Raw genomic sequence first — 20,997 nt, forward strand, 5'->3', positions numbered from 1 at the left:
TTCAATGCATTTTTGTAGCTGTTCAGTGTGAAAGAAAACCTATTGAAGTATCACGAGAAAAATCTTCCAACTGTGCCGCTTCAACAGAAAAGATCTACATCCGAAAAGACCTTCGAAGTCCATTAGCTGCAACTCCAACTTTTGTAACAGATAGTGAAACTGCAAGGTATAGTAAAAACAAGCAAAACAGACATTAAGTAGCTGGTCATTTGTTTTTCTTCCCAGTGAAACTAAGGCTAAAATTTGTACTTGTTTGTTACAGGTCAGCAGGACTGTTAGATTCAGGAATGTTTGTGAATATTCACCAGTCTGGAATAAAAACTGAGTCAACTGTGCTGATGACACCAGATAAGGTGTGTTTAGTGCAATTAATTTAAAGCTTAAAATTTTTTAAGCTTTTAATATTTTTTTCCTTTTCTTAATCTCCACTGTTACTTTGGTTAATTGATTTGATCTTAAATATTCCCTGTTACACATTGCTTTTTTCCTTTTAAAATAAATGATCAACTATTTGATAGTGTCAAATGACAGCTAAAACAATTCAGTAAAAAATGTGATGCCTTTATTCAAGGGAAAACAATCCATAGATGAGGAGAGCACTCTTGCTGAGGGATTTGGGGCAAGAGTGAGTTTTAGAGAACATTAGAAGCAGCAATATGGAAATGACCTTATTGGCTAGGAGCTTGAAGATTTCCTTGTAAGGCTAGTGGGTCCTGTTTCTAAGGGTAAGGTGAGCTAGTTAAAGCAGAGTTGCAGATTGTGATTGGTGTATGTTAGGTTTCCTTGACAGGTGTTTCCTGTAAGTGCATGCTGACTTGGGTTTAGATTTGTGACCAGGATAGCCTCCATTTTGTGTGTCCTCATATATGAATAACTATCAGTAGAAAAGTTCATTATTCTACTAGGACAATTATAGCTTCGAAATGAAAGTGACAGACAAAAGTCTTCTAGGTTTCTTTCATCTCGAAAGTCCTCAGAAATAGAAATTTATATTAACTGTAAGATTCTTTTTTTTTTTTTGTAAGATTTGCTTATTTATTTTAGAGAGAGAGAGAGAGCATGAGCAGGAGGGGCAGAGGGGGAGGGAGAGAGAATCTCAAGCAGACTCCGTGCAGAGCGTGGAGCCCAACTCAAGGCTTGATCTTATGACCAAGGTTACCCAACCTGAGCTGATCACAACCTGAGCCGAAACCAAGAGTTGGATGCTTAATTAGCTTTGCCACCCAGGCGCCCCAAGTACAAAATTCTTAATATTTCTTTTATGCTTCCCTTCAGATTTTATAGTAACAAAATACTTAAAATATTTCAGGTGAAGAGAAATTCATAGCCCACCTTTTACTCAAAACATTGACTTGAGTCAAGAGTAGGAATAGGATTGCAAGAGCTTTCATTATGTGTCTAAGTTATCTGGTTTCTCTTAAAGGTTGGAGTCCTTCTTTATCGAGCAAGGAGTCTCAAGGAAAAAAAGTTTATTTAGATGGAGAATGTGGAATTTCTGCAGTGTTCAGAAACCCCTTATGAGAACGAAAAGCAATTTCTCCTGAAGACTCATGTCTAGAAACAGATTTTCGGGAGCCTATGATTAGTATTTCTCTCAGCCTGTGATGTGATCTGGTTTCATATAACCTATAAGATTATTCATTCTACTTATGGCCAGATTTATTATATATTTAATTGTTTGATATTCTTAAGGTACTCTTAATACTTGAGCTCTGGAATCAAATTTCATCTGCCACTTACTAGCTGCATAACCTTGGGCAAGTTATTTGACCTCTCAGTGCTTCAGTTTCCTTCCTCATCTGTAAAATAGGGCAAATAAGAGTGTCCGACCATGGGCTTTAGCATTTTGTTACTAAGTGGGGAGATTTGACCTTTTACCATATATTTTGGAATTATAAGATTTTGCTTTGCCTTGTATATGTGAATCAAGGTTAGAATGGTAGTTAGGATTGCACTGACGTATTACCTCCTTTAGGAAAAGAAGATAAGTTTTCTATATGTCTTTGTATTAAATTATAATAACAACCTTGTGTGGTGTTTCTGACAAACAGTCTCAAAACTGTCAAGTTACGAGATAAGGTCTTTTCACATTGCCTAAGAGTCTTCATTGACAAAAACTTAAAAATCTTAGCTAGATAGGCATGTTATAAAATGGAAGAGAATATATGTGTTTAAGTTTTAGTTGAAAATTAAAACACTTAAAAATGTTAAAATGGAAGAGAATATATGTGTTTAAGTTTTAGTTGAAAATTAAAACACTTAAAAATGTTAACTCTTGTAACCTGGAACAGTGGTTAGAGCATAGGCTTTCATCAGACCTGACTTCCCAGTCTTCTGCTGGAGTGACCGTGGAAAATTCTTGTCAGTAATAAAGGGATGATGATTCCTATTTACAGGATTGTTATGAGGATTAAATAAAATACATTTATAAGTAGGAACCAAGAAGAACTCCACAACTGGTAGGTTTCTCAGGAAATGATTCTAGGACCATTCAGTAATTTGGGAAGCACAAAAGTTGTTTCATTCTGTTCACTAAAATCAATTTCACATAAACTGGTGAATTGATATAACATGAAACATCAATGAAACATGTATTTTCTTAGTATTAAAAACACTAAAAACCATAAAGGAAGAATTTAATTCCATTAAAGGATTCTGTCAATTGGCCATAGAAGGCAACTGAAGGGACCTCATTAGGTTAGGATGGAATAATTTGAGTATTTAAAAAAGAATGATCCATTTAAGCACATCAAATATATAAAAATCTATGACTTTAAAATGGTACTTAAAACTCACCTGTCACCAGTAGAGGTGCTAAGGGCATTGACTCATTGCTCTGAAAATTGATAAATTAAGGAAAAATCAAGCATCTATCTGCCTTTCCTACAGAAATTATATTTCTGGATAGTCAAAGAGTTAAGGAGAGAGAATACTTTTTCACAAAATAATTATAGCTAATTAGTGAATAAAGAATATATACATCACTAACAAAAATAAAAGCTAAAGACAAGTGGGGAAAATATGCAATGTATAGCAGAAGCCCATTATCTTGGGCGCCTGGGTGGCTCAGTTAGTTAAGCATCTGCCTTCTGCTCAGATGGTAATCCCAGAGTCCTGGGATCAAGTGCCGACTCAGGCTCCCTGCTCTGCAGGGAGTCTGCTTCTCCCTCTGCCCCTCCCCCAATTTGTTCTCTCAATCTCTCTCTCTCTCTCTCAAATAAATAAATACATAAAATCTTAAAAGAAAAAAAACAAAAAACATTATCTTAAATATGTAAAGAGATTTTTCACCTACATAGCACCTGGTATTTAACACATTTAACACAGTGGCTGGTGAAAGTTGGCATTCTAAGAATTCTGTCCAGTAATACATTTACCTTTTTTTCTCTTTTCACTGCTATTAGTTTAATATATTCTGTATAACTTTATAGTTCGTATAATAAGTTTTAGAAATTGTCAGAATTTTAATTCTAAAAAAACTTAAAAGATATCTAAGATCCTTTCACAGAGGAAGGGATTGTTGATATGAATAGATTAGTCATTAAGTACAGTTCTTGGTTTAATGTAATTTTTATGTAAGCATTTCCTAGGAAATGTACCCGATGCTTTTAAACTTACATTTTCCTCAGGAAGTTTCTAAAAGCTCAGAGCTCTTTGATTTTATTTTATAGGTTTCATTTATCTTAAGTAGAGTGCTTTAATTTTGGCATTTCATAATCTAGAATTGGATATTCAGACAAAAAGTTCTCTGATACCAATTTGCAGATTTAAATACTATTTTTTTTTTTTTTTTTTTTAAGGCTGAATCATGTCAGGGAGATTTAAGTACATTGGCCAGTGTGGTTACATCATTAGCAAATCTTGGAAAAACTAAAGATCTTTCTCAGAATAGTAATGAAATGTCTGTGATTGAAAGCTTAAGTAATGGTGATACCTCTTTATGTGAATTTCATCAAGAAATGCAGACCAATGGTGATGTTTCAAGGTAAGGTCTGTTTTGATCTTATTAGTATGTCTTAAAATATTCTTATGTTGAATATGATTTACAGAAGTTTCAGAAAATTATTTCTGTTAGACTTAGAAAATTTAAAGCATGGTAAGTTTTAACTGAAAAAGTGCATTCAGCGTACAGTGTTATTCAGCAGGTTACATTGTAAATAATGAGCAATAAATGAATATTATAAGATTAGAAATGTATTCATAAAATTTAAGAATTTTTTCTTGCTAATGGTGTTATTTTATCTTCTGTGTACTTAGAGTTAAACATTTGTCTTACCCTAGGCATTCATGTTCATTTTCCCCACCAATTTTTCAAGATGAAAGTAGATTTAAAAGACTTAATTGAATCAACTACCATTTTAAGTTATACTTCATGAAACTTGTATGAGAATTCTATTTTTCATTCTCTTGATGTTAGTACATGGGATGTAAACCTGGATCTCTTGAGGCTTTTTTCACATTGTTCATCATCTAAATGTTGAGGAACCTGCCTTTAAGAGTCTCTTAAGAGTACTTTCTTGAACATAAGATTTTAAGGAACTGTAAAAGGCCTCTCCTCTCATTCAAAAATATGGGGAGCTATTTTAAATAATTATTTGCTGACAGTTCATTATTTGCCATCCTAATCTCAAATTCTTACAGATTAGATGTACCTGTGTTAACGGAAGTTTTAAAATATTTTCTGAATTTTTAAATAAAATTAAAATCTGTGTTGTGTAGAAAGCAGTCAAGTTGACCTACGTTCTTGCCCTTATTCTTTATAAATACCTTCTGTATGTAAAGTAAATGGGCTGTTATCTTGTAGTATCAAATGTGTAACTTGTAAAAGCATATTTTTAGACCAAAGTAAAAGGGTTTTTCCTCCTGGTAATTACATAGAAATCTTTTAAAGACTTTAATTCTCTGATAATACATTAATATAAGACGGCTTTTCATACTATGCATATTGAAGTTTGACTTCTTGCTTTTGGAAACAGGTATAGATATCACCGAAATAGAGTAATCAGTGATACACCAAAGTTCTGTATTCTCAATAACTTTTTTAGGCCTAAATCTTCTACAATTTTATGTAGAATTTTTATTTTATTGTGGAAATTGACCAAGCTTACAGCATCTGATGTCTCCTAATAGGGCATTTGACACTCTTGCAAAAGCATTGACTCCTGGAGAGAGCACAGCCTGTCAGAGCTCAGTAGAGGGCGTGGAAGGAAGTGTACACCTAATTGCTGGAGACTCGAGCATAAATTACATCGAGAAAGAGGGGCCACTTCTCAGCGATTCACATGTAGCTTTCAGGGTATTTCCATATTTTTTAATATAATGTTTATGTTGTGTTATCCATTTTGATCTTCCCTATAGAAATCAAAGTATATTTGTTGTGCTTTTAAAGTCAGAAATATTCCTGATAGAATTCAAAATAGCAGCTGAAACATGCACATCTGGCTATATAAAGTAATGGCTCAATAAAGCATCCTGTTTATAAATCATGGTTATAATATTGATTAGTGGTTTTAAGTCTATAAAAGCTAGCTTTTAGAACATTTAGACATAAGTTTCGGATGTTGTTAACTCTATGTATTGACTTTCATCGTGTTTGTATACACCGGTTTTGTTCAGTGCTTTAGTGTAAACCAGTATGTGAGACGCAGTTATTCTTACCACGGTAACATTTATTATGTATTGCCCTAATTAGCTAGCTCTCAGTATCAAGAATGTAAAAATTTAATACATTTTAATTTTTGGCTTTTAACTTTTTACATTTTAACCATTTTGGAGGAGGTACATTTGTAGTTTCTCTTTTGCTCCCCTAAATACATTAGTTTATGATGGAAATAATACATATAGAATATTAGAAAATAACTGTGTCATTCAAATAATGTTCGGACTACAGGTATAGATACACTGATCATTGAGGCCCTACATTAAGACTTTGATGTTTTGACCCCTCCATTTTAACCACTCTTTATCTTCTCTCTGCCAGCTATGAGTACTGTCAGCAAATCGTATGCAAAGTGATTAAAAGTATATAGGAGATTTCAATTAGCAATACACAGCAGTCCTGAAATACCTGAAGGAAATCGTATATAACTTTACCGTAGATTATAAGTTTCCACAGGTTTCTAATAAAAATATAAACAGTTGTCAAATAGTGGTTTGTGTGACTGCTACAAATAACATAAATCTAACATTGGCTAAAACCACATACGATAAAACTTACATTAGTAAAATTTGACTTGGTAGAAAAGTAGCCACAGAGAAAACTCAGTGACTTAATAAATTGCTGTAATTTGATATAGTCAGTAAAACAAAACAGTGAAACCAATCTTCATGTAGAATTTTACCAAAGATAACCTACATGGAAAAAATTAGAAATGTTTTATTTGTACTGTATGAAAATTTTTTGTGGGGCCTGTAAGAAAAGATAATGGGAATAATCAACGTCATCCTTAAAAATTATGGTAGGAGCTATGGACGAGGGTGGAGCGAGGCAAATCTGATTTTTCCCCATTGCTCTTTTTTATTCTAAATAAAAGACGTGCTTTTGTTGTCTTACACTTTTATTTTCTACCTTTCTATAGAAAATAAAAGGCCTTTTTTAATTGTTGATGCTGGTCCTCAAAATGTTTGATTCTTTTAGATATTTGTTACAGACAGATGAGTGAGGCAAATTAGAACTTTTTCCTGTCTCTGGAATTGGTTTTTTTCCATACAGTCTTTGACCTTCTGTTCTCTGGGTGTCCTCAGAATCAGCACTGTGAAGTTTCTTGGTCTCCTGACAAAGGCAGCTTCTTCTTTCTCTGATGCTTGTTTACACCCTTTGTGAAATCAAGAGTTTTACTTTTACCTCACTTCCCAGCTGAGTACTTTTGCAGTTGGCTTTCTCATTGAGGTTTTACAGTCATGAGTTTCAAAACCTGACATCTGTAATCAAATCTCAATTCTCTCTTAACAACTGAGCTAAATAGCATTTTGTTCCTGACTTGCATTTTTATTATGGTGTAGTTTGCAGCATGCTTTCATGTATACATTCTTACATTTGAGCCTTGATCACAGTTGGTTGTGAAGGTTTGGATTTTTATTGTCGTTTTGTGAATGAAAAAAGATTTGGAGGTTTTCAGTGTCATGTTCAAAACAATCCAAACAGAAAGGAGAAATAGTCTAATAATGCATCTTGGAATTTGGTCTGGAGAATCTAGGACAACAAAAATATTAAATATTTTTATTAAATTTCAGAGTTTTTGGTGTGATTTCATGTACTTTATTCTTGATTCTTGCAATTTGATTACATAGATCATCAAAGGGGATAGAATTCCCATTTAGAAATAAGTGTATGAGACAGAGGTAGGTGATTTCCAAAACTATTCTCTCATGTGTATCATCTCAGTATTAAAACCATAGTCCTTCTGGTCGCCGTGTTTGATGTTGGGGGGAGTCATCATCATTCTCCCCACGCCTCACTGCCCTGCATTCCCTGTTGAATCCTAACCATTCTTTTGCTTGAATTTCTCCCTTCGTCTTCATTTTTATCACCATATTTCAAGGCCTTTTAAAATTTCTTACCTAAACTGTTAGAGTAATATCTTTGCTTCCAATCTCTTCATCTTGTCCTGTGCCCTAGTAACAGAATGATGTTTGTCAAAAATCAGCCCAGTTAATGGGGCACCTGGGTGGCTCAGTCCGTTAAGCGTCTGTCTTCAGCTCAGGTCATGATCACAGGGTCCTGGGATCAAGCCGCTTAGTCAGGCTTCCTGCTCAGTGAGGATCCTGCTTCGCCTTCTTCCTCTGCCCGACTCTGCACTTTGTGTGTGTGTGTTTGTGTGTGTGTGTGTGTGTGTGTGTGCGCGCGCGCACGTACCCCCCCCAATAAATAAAATCTTAAAAAAAAATCAGCCCATTTATGTTACTCTGCTACCTAAAAGCCTTCATTAGCTTCCTATTGCCTTTTTGAGATAAAGTCCATGACCTTTTAGGACCTTCCACATTCTGATTCAGTAGCCCATCATTTATCAGAAATGCCATCCCTTTCTTAGCCCTTTCTGTAGCTCATTCTGTTTCCGTTTTATTCTTCTATTGAAGCCTCAGCACTTAGGTTAGTACCTTACAGTGAAATCTCAGTTGGGGCACCTGGCTGGCTCAGTTGGTAGAGTATGTGACTCTTGATTTTTGGGTTGTGAGTTTGAGCCCCATGTTGGGGGTTGAATTTACTTTTTAGAAGAAAAAAGAAAGAGATCTCAGTAAGTGTTTGCTGAATTATGGTTATCTGGGTTCACGCAGCAAATTAATGACATGTTGGAAGTAGAATTCAGATGATCTAACTCAAGTCAAATGACTTTTTTAAAGTTCTGTCATTTAGCTTATTAACAGAATTACAGAAAGTGCTAGAAAGGTAATGGTAGACAAGTAACTTATAAAATGGGTAGCCAAGTTTGGTTATGTCAACACTCTTTTAAAAATCATCTCAATATATTAGGGCACCTGGGTGGCTCAGTCAGTTAAGTATCCAAGTCTTCATTTCATGGTCATGAATTTGAACCCTGTGTTGGACTCCATGCTGGGGGTGAAGCCTACTTTAAAAAAAAAAAAATCATCTCAATGTACTGAACATGTATAATTTTAAAAATGTGTGTAATTCAATTTGTAAACCTAAAAGTCCACAGGCATTTGGGGAAGCTCTTTAACATCATTAGTAGAAACTCATCTTCTCTAGATAGAGGAAGAAATCTTTGTCTTTGCAATCTAGAAGACTTGTTGAATAAATTCTTGTTTTTTAAGCCAGCACTGATGCTAGAGGTGTATCTTGCTTTAAGAAAATTAAGTATTAAAACAGATAAATTATGAGATATTTCTTCTCTTTATAATACAGCATGGCATTCTTTTAAATAATGAATTCCTCTAGTATATATTGCAAATGATTTCAATTTTATGATTAAAGCATAGAGTTTTCAACATTACCACCACTGTTGTGTCAATCAGGGTGCATCTGTATCTTTTAGCCCTTATGTCTAATTTTTAATACTGTAACTATTTTACTTTCTTTAAAGTGACTAAACTGTTTAAACAACTGTTGTTGTTTTGCATCTTACTTACTCCAAACCTCTAAAACTAGTAATCTCTGGTAATTCCCCTGATCTTTCAGGCTTTTTACCCCTACTCCCCCCCCCCCCCCCCGGGCAGTTTTGAAAAGATATGATAGTTCCCAGTTTGTTTTTTATATACTTACGTATAGAAACAATTGCATCCTGATAATTACATTTAAGATGTTTAATATCTGCTTGCCGACGGTTCTCTTAAGATTCTCTTTAAATAGTGGCATTTTAATTTGCTGCTCCAGTAAACATTTCTCAAGCATTTAAAAAGTATTCTCAGGGTGCCTGGCTGGCGCAGTCGGTGGAGTGTGCAACTCTTAATCTCAGGGTTGTGAGTTCAAGCCCCACGTTGGGTGTAAGGATTACTTAAAAATAAAATCTTCAAAAAAAAATTTTTTTTAAATAAGAAATATTCTCCTCAGGGCACCTGGGTGGCTCAGTCAATTGAGTGTCTGCCTTCGGCTCACGTCATGATCCCGGAGTCCCGAGTCCCAGGATCGAGCCCTGCATTGGGCTCCCTGCTCAGTGGGGAGTCTGCTTCTCCCTCTGCCCCTCATCCCACTCATGCTCACTCTCTCTCTCGCTCTCTCTCAAATAAAATCTTAAAAAAAGATATATATATATATATATATATATATTTCTCATACATGGAATTTCAACTATTGATTTCTCTTGTTTTATTAGTTGGCACCATTTATAAATAGATAAACCATTTGTGGCTAGTAATGAACAAAGGCAGTTAATGTCTTTTACATTTTTATCCATCATTTCTGGAGAACTTTTTTATCATTTTGATGAAAACCTTTTGATCTGTTGGGTATCATAGACACCTTTGAGAATCTGATTAAAGCTATCCATTCCCCAGAAAAATACGTACGGGTATGTACACCTACTCTACCCCTAAGGTATCCACTCTTAACTGTGTGATAGAGCTGCTTCTGTCCTTTTTATATGTACATATGTGTATACACACACATACACACACGGTCCCTTTCACTTTAACATAAATTGGGTCATCTACATATTGTTTCATAGTTTTTCCACTTAGATGTCTGTGAGGTATTTTTTTTTTCCTATCCCATTGCATCTCAATTCATGAATTTTAATGCCTATAAAGTACTCTATAGCATAGATTATTTTCCTTCATGATAGAAATTTAGGTTAGTGTTTCTTACGGATGAAATTACATTTCATTTATAGCAATGAAAATTTAACAAGCTTTTCAGAAATGCTTTTAGAAATGTTTTGATGTGGGATATTTATTTTCAACAGTTGACATGCACTTACAATAACTACCTGAGGTCAGCAGTACAAACTGACAGCCTGTGAGTATTATAGCCACAGACACATTTTGTTTTACCTGTAGATTAAATGGGGAGATTTCACACAGAACCTGCTCTTTGAAAAATAGAGCACGCAGTCCTTAGTCCAAATTGCCATGTGATTTCAGAATATGGAATTCGAGGCACAGCTGTGCCCTTTATCTGGGAGTATGCACTTCCCAGATGGCACCAGCAGGCCCACTTCCCTCATTATTCTCCTGACCCTATACAATTTGAATTTGTTATTCCCCATAGCCTGCATGAAAGGAACATTTAACATATAGGAGTGCTTCTTAAACTGAACTCGTTATATACCATTATTGATAAAGGAAGAGAAGAAAGGAAAAAAAGCACATTGTTATACCGAAACAGAAATAACTTTTAAAAACACTACCAGAGAATGTCATAATTGATATTTATTAAATGGGATTCTAACTGTCTGAATATTGCTTTGTTAGCAACTATGATCTACTCATTCTAAATCCTGTTTTCAGCTGTAAAATCCAGTAACTTGGATTATTTCAAGATTTGCCTTTTGGTGAATATATCAAACTCATATTTGATATGTTTACATGTAACTTTTTCAAAGAAATTATCATTAGAGATAATTGACCTCAGTCCCTGTTCACACTAGCTCACCATGCCTTCTCCTATGCCTGAGTACCTGAATGTGCACTACATTGGGGAGTCTGCCTCCAGACTGCTGTTCTTATCAATGCACTGGGCACTTTCGATTCCTTCCTTCCAGGCTCTAGGGTAAGTGTTTTGAAGTCCTTGAGTATAAATGTGATTTTATCGCACAAATATATACTAAGCAAGAAATTTTATTTTGGATGGATTTGCATTAAAGGGGAAAAAAATGGTATAACGTTATTAAGTCTTTTTATTTATGTGACAAATTATGGCAGTTAGTATTTTCTTATATTTACGTAGGAAGAGTATCAATGTTTCATAATTTGACTGAGTTAATAATTCAAACGGAATATATGCAGTGGAGCTGATAAATCATGGCCAGCATTTGTAATAGGCTGTCTTTGCCCTGAAGTTAGGGAGGCTGGAGGTATGCCCTGGGTTTGTCGTCCCCCGCCCCCCCCCCCCACCGAGCCCTGCTGTTTCAGTGTCCATCTCAGGCATGTTCATAAGGAGCTGAAACTTGCATACAGTGGATGTTTCAGTGGAAAACTATTGTTTTCCAATCTGTGGTTCCAAAAAGTGGGGAAGGGGGAGAAAATGTAGACCCCATAGTACCACAGTGATCATTTGGAAATACCTACCACTAAGGAACACATCAGTAATGTGTATTACATCTGTATTACCTGAAGTTTGCCAAATTCGTTTAGATTGCGTTAAAGTAACTGGTATGAAGAGGCAACGAGATCATGGAAACAGTTAAGCTCATAGTTAGAAAAGTGTTTTTCTAGTCACAGGGCCCTACTCACCAATATGATTTCATAAATAACGTGCTTTCGTATCCTGTTCTTCTGTTCTCCCATTTGCCAAATAGGAATGATAACTGTCCATCCTTTAATTCTACAGAATATTTTATAATATGACTAAGAAATATCTCAGTCATGACTTTAAAACGCATACACGGGCGTGCCTGGGTGGCCCAGTCAGTTAAGCCTTGGGCTCTTGATCTCAGCTCAGATCCTGATGCTCAGGGTCATGAGTTCAAGCCCCATGTTGGGCTCTGCACTGGGCATGGAGCCCCCTTAAAAAAAAAAAGCACACATAGAACCCCACTATAATTTGGTGTTTGGTATACCGTGCATTAAATCACATAGTTAACATAGTTACATAGATTGAAAGCCTGATGTAGAGTAGTTAGCCTTTAGAACTATTGTTAGCCCTTTCTCTCAAAGAACATTTAGTTTTCAGAATTTCTCCAGTCTGCTTTTTTTTAACAAAGAATTAAAATATGGTATAAATTTACATATTAGCAGTTTATTTTAAAGGATTAGGTTTAATTATTTCCCTAAGCTTGTAACTGGAGTACTTCTGTGTTGAAAAGTAACCTGGTGATATTTTTTATAATAGGCTATCAATTGTTATAGTTAAAAAAAAAAAAGGAACAATTTTTAGGGAGTGCTTTGAACTTCTTGAAGTATTTATATAACACTATTGATCTTAAGTACTTCTGTTAAATTAAGTGTGAATATCCTATGGAAACATTCTCCAAATGTTAAAGAAACCAAAAATAAAACCTGAGGTTTCCAGTTATAAAACAGTTTTACAGTGGCAGCCACATTTCCCTCTGATCTGGACTGAAAATTGGTTTAATGTAACAGCCACAGGATTCTTTGCAATCCAAATTAACCATGGTGTAGCATGTGAGGCCATTAATCACGACATGAACTCTTACTGTCCCCATCTACATCATTTAGTTTGAGTTAATCAGATGGAAGAGGACTAAGTACTGATCGTGGGAAATTCTGTTGTGTGGTAATAAAAGCTATTCTAAGTCTCCTAGAAACTGACATTGTTGGCATTTTTATCCGTAGACACAAAACTTGGGAACAAAGCCCTAATATTACAGGAGAAACAGATAAGCAACATTAATCATTTAATATAAGTCAAGTTTGTTTTGATTACTTATTGAATGGAGAACAGTAGCTTCAAGAAACTTTTCAAGCAGTGGGTGGTTAATACTGTTTGTATTGTACAGTCCTTTATGTTTTACCAGGATATTTTCTGTTTAAGATTTGTAGTTTCAAAACTTACAGGAATTCAGTTGTTTTTCACTTCTACCTGCATAATTTAGGTGATCACACAGCAGTAGGTTCAGTTATGGACACTTGGCATGATTTGTCAGCGGTCCTCTCTACCTGGATTCTCATAGTACAACCCAAAGTTCTAAACCACCACTATTTGTCACAGGAGACTTTATTTTTTGAGTAATTTAAGAAATCTTCCATAAATGCTAACCCTGCAAGTTGAATCTTTTAAAATCCCACTGAAATAATGTTTACTATAGATGTGGGTTTAAAACCAGTTTTATTGGGTGACTGCCTTCGGCTTGGGTCATGATCCCAGGGTCCTGCTTCCCCCTCTCCCTCTGCTTGCCACTCCTCCTGCTTGTGCTCTCTGTCAAATAAATAAAATCTATTTAAACATTTTTTAAAAATAAAAATAAAACCAACTTTTTTGCCGTATCACTGGCTACTTTTCCCTAAGGACCATGCCTTCCTTTCAAACACATACTGCTAGGTAAAGTATAATGCCTTGGGTTTATTTGTGTAGAAGACAAATGGTTAGTTTATCCCCACATATAAGTGACTTCGAAAGTCATATTACTTTATCAAAATAAATAGTATAAAGAATGATCTGATCTCTAATTATAAGTACTATATACATATTTTAATGAACTTAACAATATAGAAGAATAGTTAGAGAAAAATACCTATATGTATTTAATAAAAGAAGTTGACATATTTACTGTTATGCAATCTAATGCCTCTATTAATTAACACTGACATTGCTTTCGGTGTACCTGACTGCTACTTTAATTATCCTTTTCCAGCTCCTTTTGCTTTTCAAAGAAAAGATGTTTTGAAAATAGGTAGTATAATGTGATTACAATAGTTATTTGTTTTTAACAGAAGAAAGTTGATAGCAAACATGCCCTTACCATCACAAACTATTAGCTGTAAAGGGGAGTCTCTACTGAGAAATTTGACTTTAGCATTTTAATGCTATAATTTTAATGATTTATACAAAAGCATAGATTTTGAACACCTGGGTTCAAATTCTGGATTTATTCATCTGCCAGCTTTGCTGCTTATCTAGGCTCTATTTCTACATCTGTAAATTAAGAGCAGAAATGCTTTCTTTGCTGGCAAGGCTACTTAGCTGAGATGATGAGTGTAAATTATCTCATCCAGGGCTCCTGCAAACTAGATTATCAATACTCATTTTCCTTCATTCTCTTAGGAACCTTCTTTTTAAAAAAGACTTGCTATTTTCCTTTCCTAATGAACTTTTTAAAAACATTTGAACAGCATAGCTAGCTATACTACAAGGATATTTGGGGTCTTGTTTTGGATGAAGATGTAAATATAGATATCTTTCTGTAATTAATCTCCATATTTACTTCTTTCACTTTTCCTTTGGAAACAAAATAATCTGGTGGCTTATTCCTCAGTTGCCACTTTTCATCATTTAGGGTACGCATAACAATTTTGGTGTCCCTCACGCTCTGCACGATTACTCCTTAACCCTTTCTCTGAGTCTCCCACAACAATGTCAGAGGACTTTCTTCCTACCAGGTGTAGCACAGACCAGAAAGAGCTTTGGGGTTTTTTTTTTGTCAGTTGGCTCCATTCATTTTCCTGTCCTGTGTCCACTAATTACCTTGGTTAGCTGTTTCCTCTTTAAAACTTCAGAATCAGAGGTTAAGGTGAGAACTGAATTACTGTGAATTTTCCCATCATGTTTGCTTTTAACCTTTTCCTCCTGTTTATAAAATTTTAAAGTAACACTGAAGTACAGAAATATAAAGTAAAGCTTCATTCTCCAGAGGTAACTAACCCCACTTATTAACAGTTTGGTGTCCTGCAAGATCTTTTCAGTGCCATATTTTAACAATCCAGTACACACTTGCATATCCTATTCTTTGCCTTTCTTTTTACATTAATAAGATGGGTTTCTTCCTATGTCAGCGTATGTAAATTTTTTCTATTCTCCTTAATGTTTGCCTAGTATTCTCTTTTACAGGATCTCTTATTGATTTACTCATCCTTTATTAGTACACACTGGGTTCTTGCTAATTTTCTTTGTTATTTTATCCAGTGCTACAATAAGCACTGTAGCATTTTATGCATAATTTACCTACTTTGTGTATTTCTATAAAATAGGTTCTTTCAAGTGGAATAGCTAAGTCTCAGAGGGTGTATGTTCTAGTTTTTTGAGAGATAGTATTAAATTGTCCTCCAAAAAGATGTTGAGTCAGTTAACACATCAGCAATGCTTATATGAGAGTGAATGCTTATTTCCTCACACCCTCCTCAATTCTGGATTTTAGCTGTCTTTTCTGATACATAAAAATAGTATCTTGATCTCTTTTATCTTCTTTGATTTAAAGATTTAAATTTTACATCATTTTCTATATGGAGAGTTAAAAATACTGATTTTCTTTTCATTTAAACTTCATTTTCAAATAGATTTTGAATGCTATAAGAAATTGGCAATACCCTAGATCTTTTTGTTTTTTTAAGTTCTTTCCCATCTTTCTCTACTCAGATATTGGCCCCTCAGACGCACCTTCTCTAGCCATCTTACCTGAACACCCCCCCCATTTTTTAATGCATCATCCTACTTTATAGTAATGTAGAATTTTTATTCCCCGAAAATAACCTGATGTGTATATAATCATATGTGTGTGTATATAATATTTGTATAAAATATTTGAAGTGGTGTTTTTTTATGTTTACCTTCTGTTTCTTGGAGGCAGACTTAATCCATCCTGTTTATTCCTATTTCTCCAGTGCCTTGAATAGTGTCTGGCATATACTTTATGTCATCCCTTATTCACATAATTCTTATATTTACATCTCATAATAACTATGAGCAGGGTATAGGACATATAGTTTCTCATCATTTTATATAACTAAGCAGCTGAGACCTGGGACGCTTATTAGACAGATTTCAAATGGATAATCAGTGGATGATCTAGGTTTTAAAATCCTGGCTGACTTCTAATATTTTTTCTGCTCTCTCATGCTCTAGAGATTTCTTATTCAGAAGTTCGGGAAGGGGGGGCACCTGGGTGGCTCAGTCGTTAAGCGTCTGCCTTCAGCTCATGGCGTGATCCCAGAGTCCTGGGATCGAGCCCCACATCTCCTCCACTGGGAGCCTGCTTCTTCCTCTCCCACTCCCCCTGCTTGTGTTCCCTCTCTTGCTGGCTGTCTCTTTCTCTGTCAAGTAAATAAATAAAATCTTTTTTAAATAAATAAATAAGTTCGGGAAGGGACCTTTCTTATTTTCATTACTCCTAGCAAAATTCTCAGTATCTCATTTATAGGGATACTAACATCCCATCTGAAACAGGCTTAAAGAATAAACCATTTCGGGACTCCTGGGTGTCTCAGTTTGTTAAGCCTCTGCCTTTGGCTCAGGTCATGATCCCAGGGTCCTGGGATCGAGTCCTGCATGAGGCTCCTTGCTCAGCAGGGAGCCTGCTTCTCCCTCTGCCCCTCCCCCTGCTTGTGCTCGCTCTCGCTCTCTCTCACAAATAAAAAAATAAAATCTTAAAAAAAGAAGAAGAAACCATTTCTCCCAGGAAATCAGTTGCTTACCTGTCATCAAATCATTCTAATTGCCCTTTCATAAAAAAGCATTTACCTGCATTTAGAGCAAAAGAAAACTTGGGAAAGTTTTTAATGTATGCTTTTGCTTTAAAAAATTTTTTAAATAATCTTTATTCCATTTGTTTCCATGAAATGTGGGATTAAAGCCCCAACTTTTAGTTTGAAATACTACCTGCGACTGTCTTTGTTTTTGTTTTTGAAGATTTATTTACTTATTTTAGAGAGTGAGAGTATGCATGAGCAGGAGGGGCAGAGAGAAAAGGAGAGAGATTCTCAGGCAGACTCCATGCTGAGCACAGCGCCCAACGAGGGGCTTGATCTTACAACCCTGAGATCACAACCTGAGCCAAAACCAAGAATCGGACACTTAACCGACTGTGCACCTAGGCGCCCCTGGAAACTACCTGCAACTGTTCTTATAAACTAACTGACTGATTAATAAGCCAGCAAATATTTTAATTTCTAAGTCTTCCTCATCAATTGCTATCAGTTATACAAAAGACAGACTTGATCGGGTCCATGTCCAGTGGTCTTTCTAGGATAATTTTAGTTCAGTTAATATTTTATTTTTAATTATAAGTTCCTGGGTGGCCCAGTCTTCGGCTCAGGTTATAATCTCAAAGTCCTGGAATGGAGCCCTGAGTCGGTCTCCCTGTTCATCAGGAAGTCTGCTTCTCCCTCTCCCTTTGCCTCTACCCCCTGTTCATGTTCTCTCTCTCTCTCTCTCAAATAAATAAAATCTTTAAAAAAGTTTTAAAGTTTATAAAATACATGTTAATATCTGTTATGTGTTTGTTGTGTTTCATTTAATAGACAAGAAAATAGCATATCACTGGTGAAAGCTTACTGGAATGAACTTTTTACTCTTGGTCTTGCCCAGTGTTGGCAGGTGATGAATGTGGCAACTATATTAGCAACATTTGTCAATTGTCTTCACAGTAGCCTTCAACAGGGTAAGGAGCATCTTATTTATTTCCTTTTCTAGGATATTAGGGGGTGTCAGTTTTATAAACTATTTATCATTAAAGTTAGATAGCTGATTAATGTTTTAGATACCAACAGCCTTTTTACTAGAGATAACTTTTACATTTTGATAAATTCACCCATTAATCACCCAAAAATACTTCCAAATGAGAGCATAACAAAATTGAAGCAATTGTATTTAAGTGTGGCCGGCTGTTTCTGAGTAGGCCCTGTGAATTTTTGCATATTTGGACATAGATAACAAAGAATCCAGGGTTAACTTACATAGAGGTGATCAGATATTTTTAAATGTATACTTCCCACCAATTTCAAACTGCCTTTTTAAAATTATAGTCCTTTGAGTCCCAACATAGGCTGGTTTTTTTTTAATTAGTTCATTGGAATCTATAAAGAGAGCAATCTTTACTCTTTTTCCTTTTCTTGATGCCATGGTGATTATGGCTTTACTTGAGGACACAGGCAGTCATTGATTTATAAATGTTTAACTTTAAATTGGCTTGTGACTAACCATGGGGCATAGGAAGAACTGCTTTTTGAGTTTAGGAGAATTTAGAAATAATTTACAAAATCGGGAATCATGTTTTACTTCCTTAGCATGTCCCATATCTCATTGTTTTACGTTATTTTTAAATCATCTGCTTCCACTTCCTGTTTGAGGGCAGAAAAATCACCTTAAAATGTCATCAACATTAGCTATGGTAGAAGGTAACACTACATTCCATCTTATATATATGGACTCCCGGTCTTGATTCATTTCTCACAAATTTGTGATGGGTTATATATAGACTACTTCACTAAAGCTATGGTTGACTAATCAGATGTGTTTTAAATATAAACACAATAAATTTGAAAAGTTATTATAAAACTTTATTATACTCAACTTTTCTTTAGTCTTGGCTGTGTTTTTTTGCTAAGTATTTGTTTTTATTTTAATAGTGTTGGTAACTTTAAGAAATCTGGGTGCTTTTGCTCATTTTTTTCAACCAATTATAAGCTTAAATAAAATCTTGTTACCAAAATTTGAGTCTTTTGTGGGCTAGTTTTTTAGGAGGTTATCTTTACAGCTTATCTTCTCAAAGATGTATCTTGAAAAGAAACACTGAATTTATTGGGGTTTTTGTTTTTATTTTTTTTCTAACAGCTTGGTTTTTTTTTTCTTGAATGAGTAATGTCTGCAGATCTCTAATTAGTTTCATCTTTACTTGCAGAGATAATGAATTTTAAGCATTTACAAATTGGTTATATTCAAAGCTAGAAATTAATGAGAAGGAAATATATTGGGTAAAAATAGTCATACATTTTAGCCAAAAACTAGCTTTCGTTTGTTTGTTTTTAATTAAAGATAAAATGTCAACAGAAAGAAGAAAATTATTGATGGAGCACATCTTTAAACTACAGGAGTTCTGTAACAGCATGGTTAAACTCTGCATTGATGGATATGAATATGCCTACCTGAAGGCAATAGTACTCTTCAGTCCAGGTACATAAACATTTACTTCTTAATTAAAACACAGTATTTGGGGGTGTGGGGAACCTGGAACCTTATACATTGCTGGTGGGAATGTGAAATGATGCACTGAAAGCGGAAACAACCCAAGTGTCCATCGACAAATGAATAAACCAGATGTAATATCTACACACAGTGGAGTATCAGCCAAAAAAGGAATGAAATTCTGATAGATGCTACACCGTGGTTGAAAACTGCACACTAAGTGAAAGAACCCAGTCACAAAAGACCACATTTTATATGATTCCATTCATATGAAATCTCTGGAATAGGCAAGTCTGTAGAGACATAAACTAGATTAGTGGCTACTAGAGACTAAGGAGGGGGAGCATGGAAAGTGACTGCCAGTGGGCGCAGAGTTTCTCTTGGGGTGACAAAAATGTTCCAAAATTCAGTTCATAGTAATGGTTGCACAGCTCTGAATCTACGAAAAACTATTGTATTATATACTTTAAATCAGTGAATTTGTGGATGTTAGACATTGATCTAAGTATGAAAAGGAAAGTTGAAGAAATCATTGAAATGACATAATTATGTTCATGTCAACATTTAAATTCTTAGGCATATTTTGGTAGGCATCATTAGAAGACAAATGAAAGGTGAATATTGGTTTGTTAATGGGTTAAACTTCTAAACATCTTATTAGAGTTACCAACAAATAGAAAAATGTCTCTTATTTTCCTGCCAGTTTCTAGCTTTCACGTATAGTAAAATGACAATAAGCTCAATGATCAATTTTTGAGTAAGAAAAATTGTTCTTTTAGACCCTATATTTCTTATTTTGGTATGTATTTCTGTTCCTGTGCATCATAATGAAATTATATGAGGAAACCTGCTTCTTAAGCTCAGTGATACTAATATGACAATTAAACCTTTTTTTCTGTTCCTTTAAATGTTCATGGAACTTCATAACATGTATTTCCATTTTAATCACAACCAATTTGCCACCTTCATTTTCCTTAAAATTAAAAGAACATAGATTTGATTTAATGTAATTTTATTTTATTAAGTATTCCCAATATTTTCTATTTATTTTTTATTCTCTTTGGTCAGAGCAGAGCTTTCCATGTTTTTCAATATTGCCTAATTTAGGCATAATTTTATTGAAGTTCTCTTAATATTCCCATTTTTGTGAAATTTTATAGTGATTACTGAAATGTTTATATAGATTATTTCATGTTTCTGTGTTACAGTTTTTCTGATAGAGATACTGCCCATTGTTTGATAATTTCAGAAGTATCTTTTTACCTAACAATGATGGGAAGGTTCTTATGAAAAAAATAGTATAGAATATAATCTGAAGATATTTCATTGTATTAAAAAATGCTTTTTTAACTAAGCTAAGTCATTTTAATTTTTTGTTCCTGTTGAAGCAAGATGATCAAACTCCCTTCCATGACTTTTGGAATAGAGAAAACTATTTATTTTAGTAGATACCAGTGATCTCATTTATTTACATTTTAGAATATGTATATGAGACAAAATAGTTATAAGGGTTTAAAGTACAGGGGCCCCTGTGTGGCTCGGTCGGTTAAGCATCTGCCTTCAGCTCAGGTCATGATCCCAGGGTCCTGGGATGGAGCCCTGCATCGGGCTCCCTGCTCAGCTAGGAGTCTGTTTCTCCCTCTCCCTCTGCCATTCCCCCCACTCATACTCTCTCTCTTTCCCTCTCAAATAAATAAAATCTTTTTAAAAATAGATAAAATAGATAAAAATAGATAAAATGCCAGTGTCTGGCATTTAGTAGGTGGGTTACTAAATATATTTGTGGAGTGAGAGAACCACACATAGGA

At 34.8% G+C, this 20,997-nt stretch overlaps 1 protein-coding gene across 3 annotated transcripts in view; it reads left to right on the top strand.

Annotated features, from left to right (window-relative positions):
- Positions 1–20,997, top strand: part of NR2C1 (nuclear receptor subfamily 2 group C member 1) — a 46,041-nt gene that overhangs the window by 20,279 nt on the left and 4,765 nt on the right. Inside the window, exons 6-12 of one of the 3 annotated variants that reach the window (XM_026499882.4) lie at positions 19–166; positions 263–353; positions 3,801–3,985; positions 5,131–5,296; positions 11,043–11,164; positions 17,527–17,666; positions 19,040–19,177. In XM_026499882.4, coding sequence (XP_026355667.1) covers positions 19–166; positions 263–353; positions 3,801–3,985; positions 5,131–5,296; positions 11,043–11,164; positions 17,527–17,666; positions 19,040–19,177 — 990 coding nt within the window. The remainder of the gene's footprint in view (positions 1–18; positions 167–262; positions 354–3,800; positions 3,986–5,130; positions 5,297–11,042; positions 11,165–17,526; positions 17,667–19,039; positions 19,178–20,997) is intronic. The other 2 variants (XM_026499883.4, XM_057316168.1) reach the window with 2 other exon arrangements.

Source organism: Ursus arctos, unplaced genomic scaffold (assembly GCF_023065955.2).
Source record: "Ursus arctos isolate Adak ecotype North America unplaced genomic scaffold, UrsArc2.0 scaffold_21, whole genome shotgun sequence".
NCBI classification, from domain to species: Eukaryota; Metazoa; Chordata; class Mammalia; order Carnivora; family Ursidae; genus Ursus; species Ursus arctos.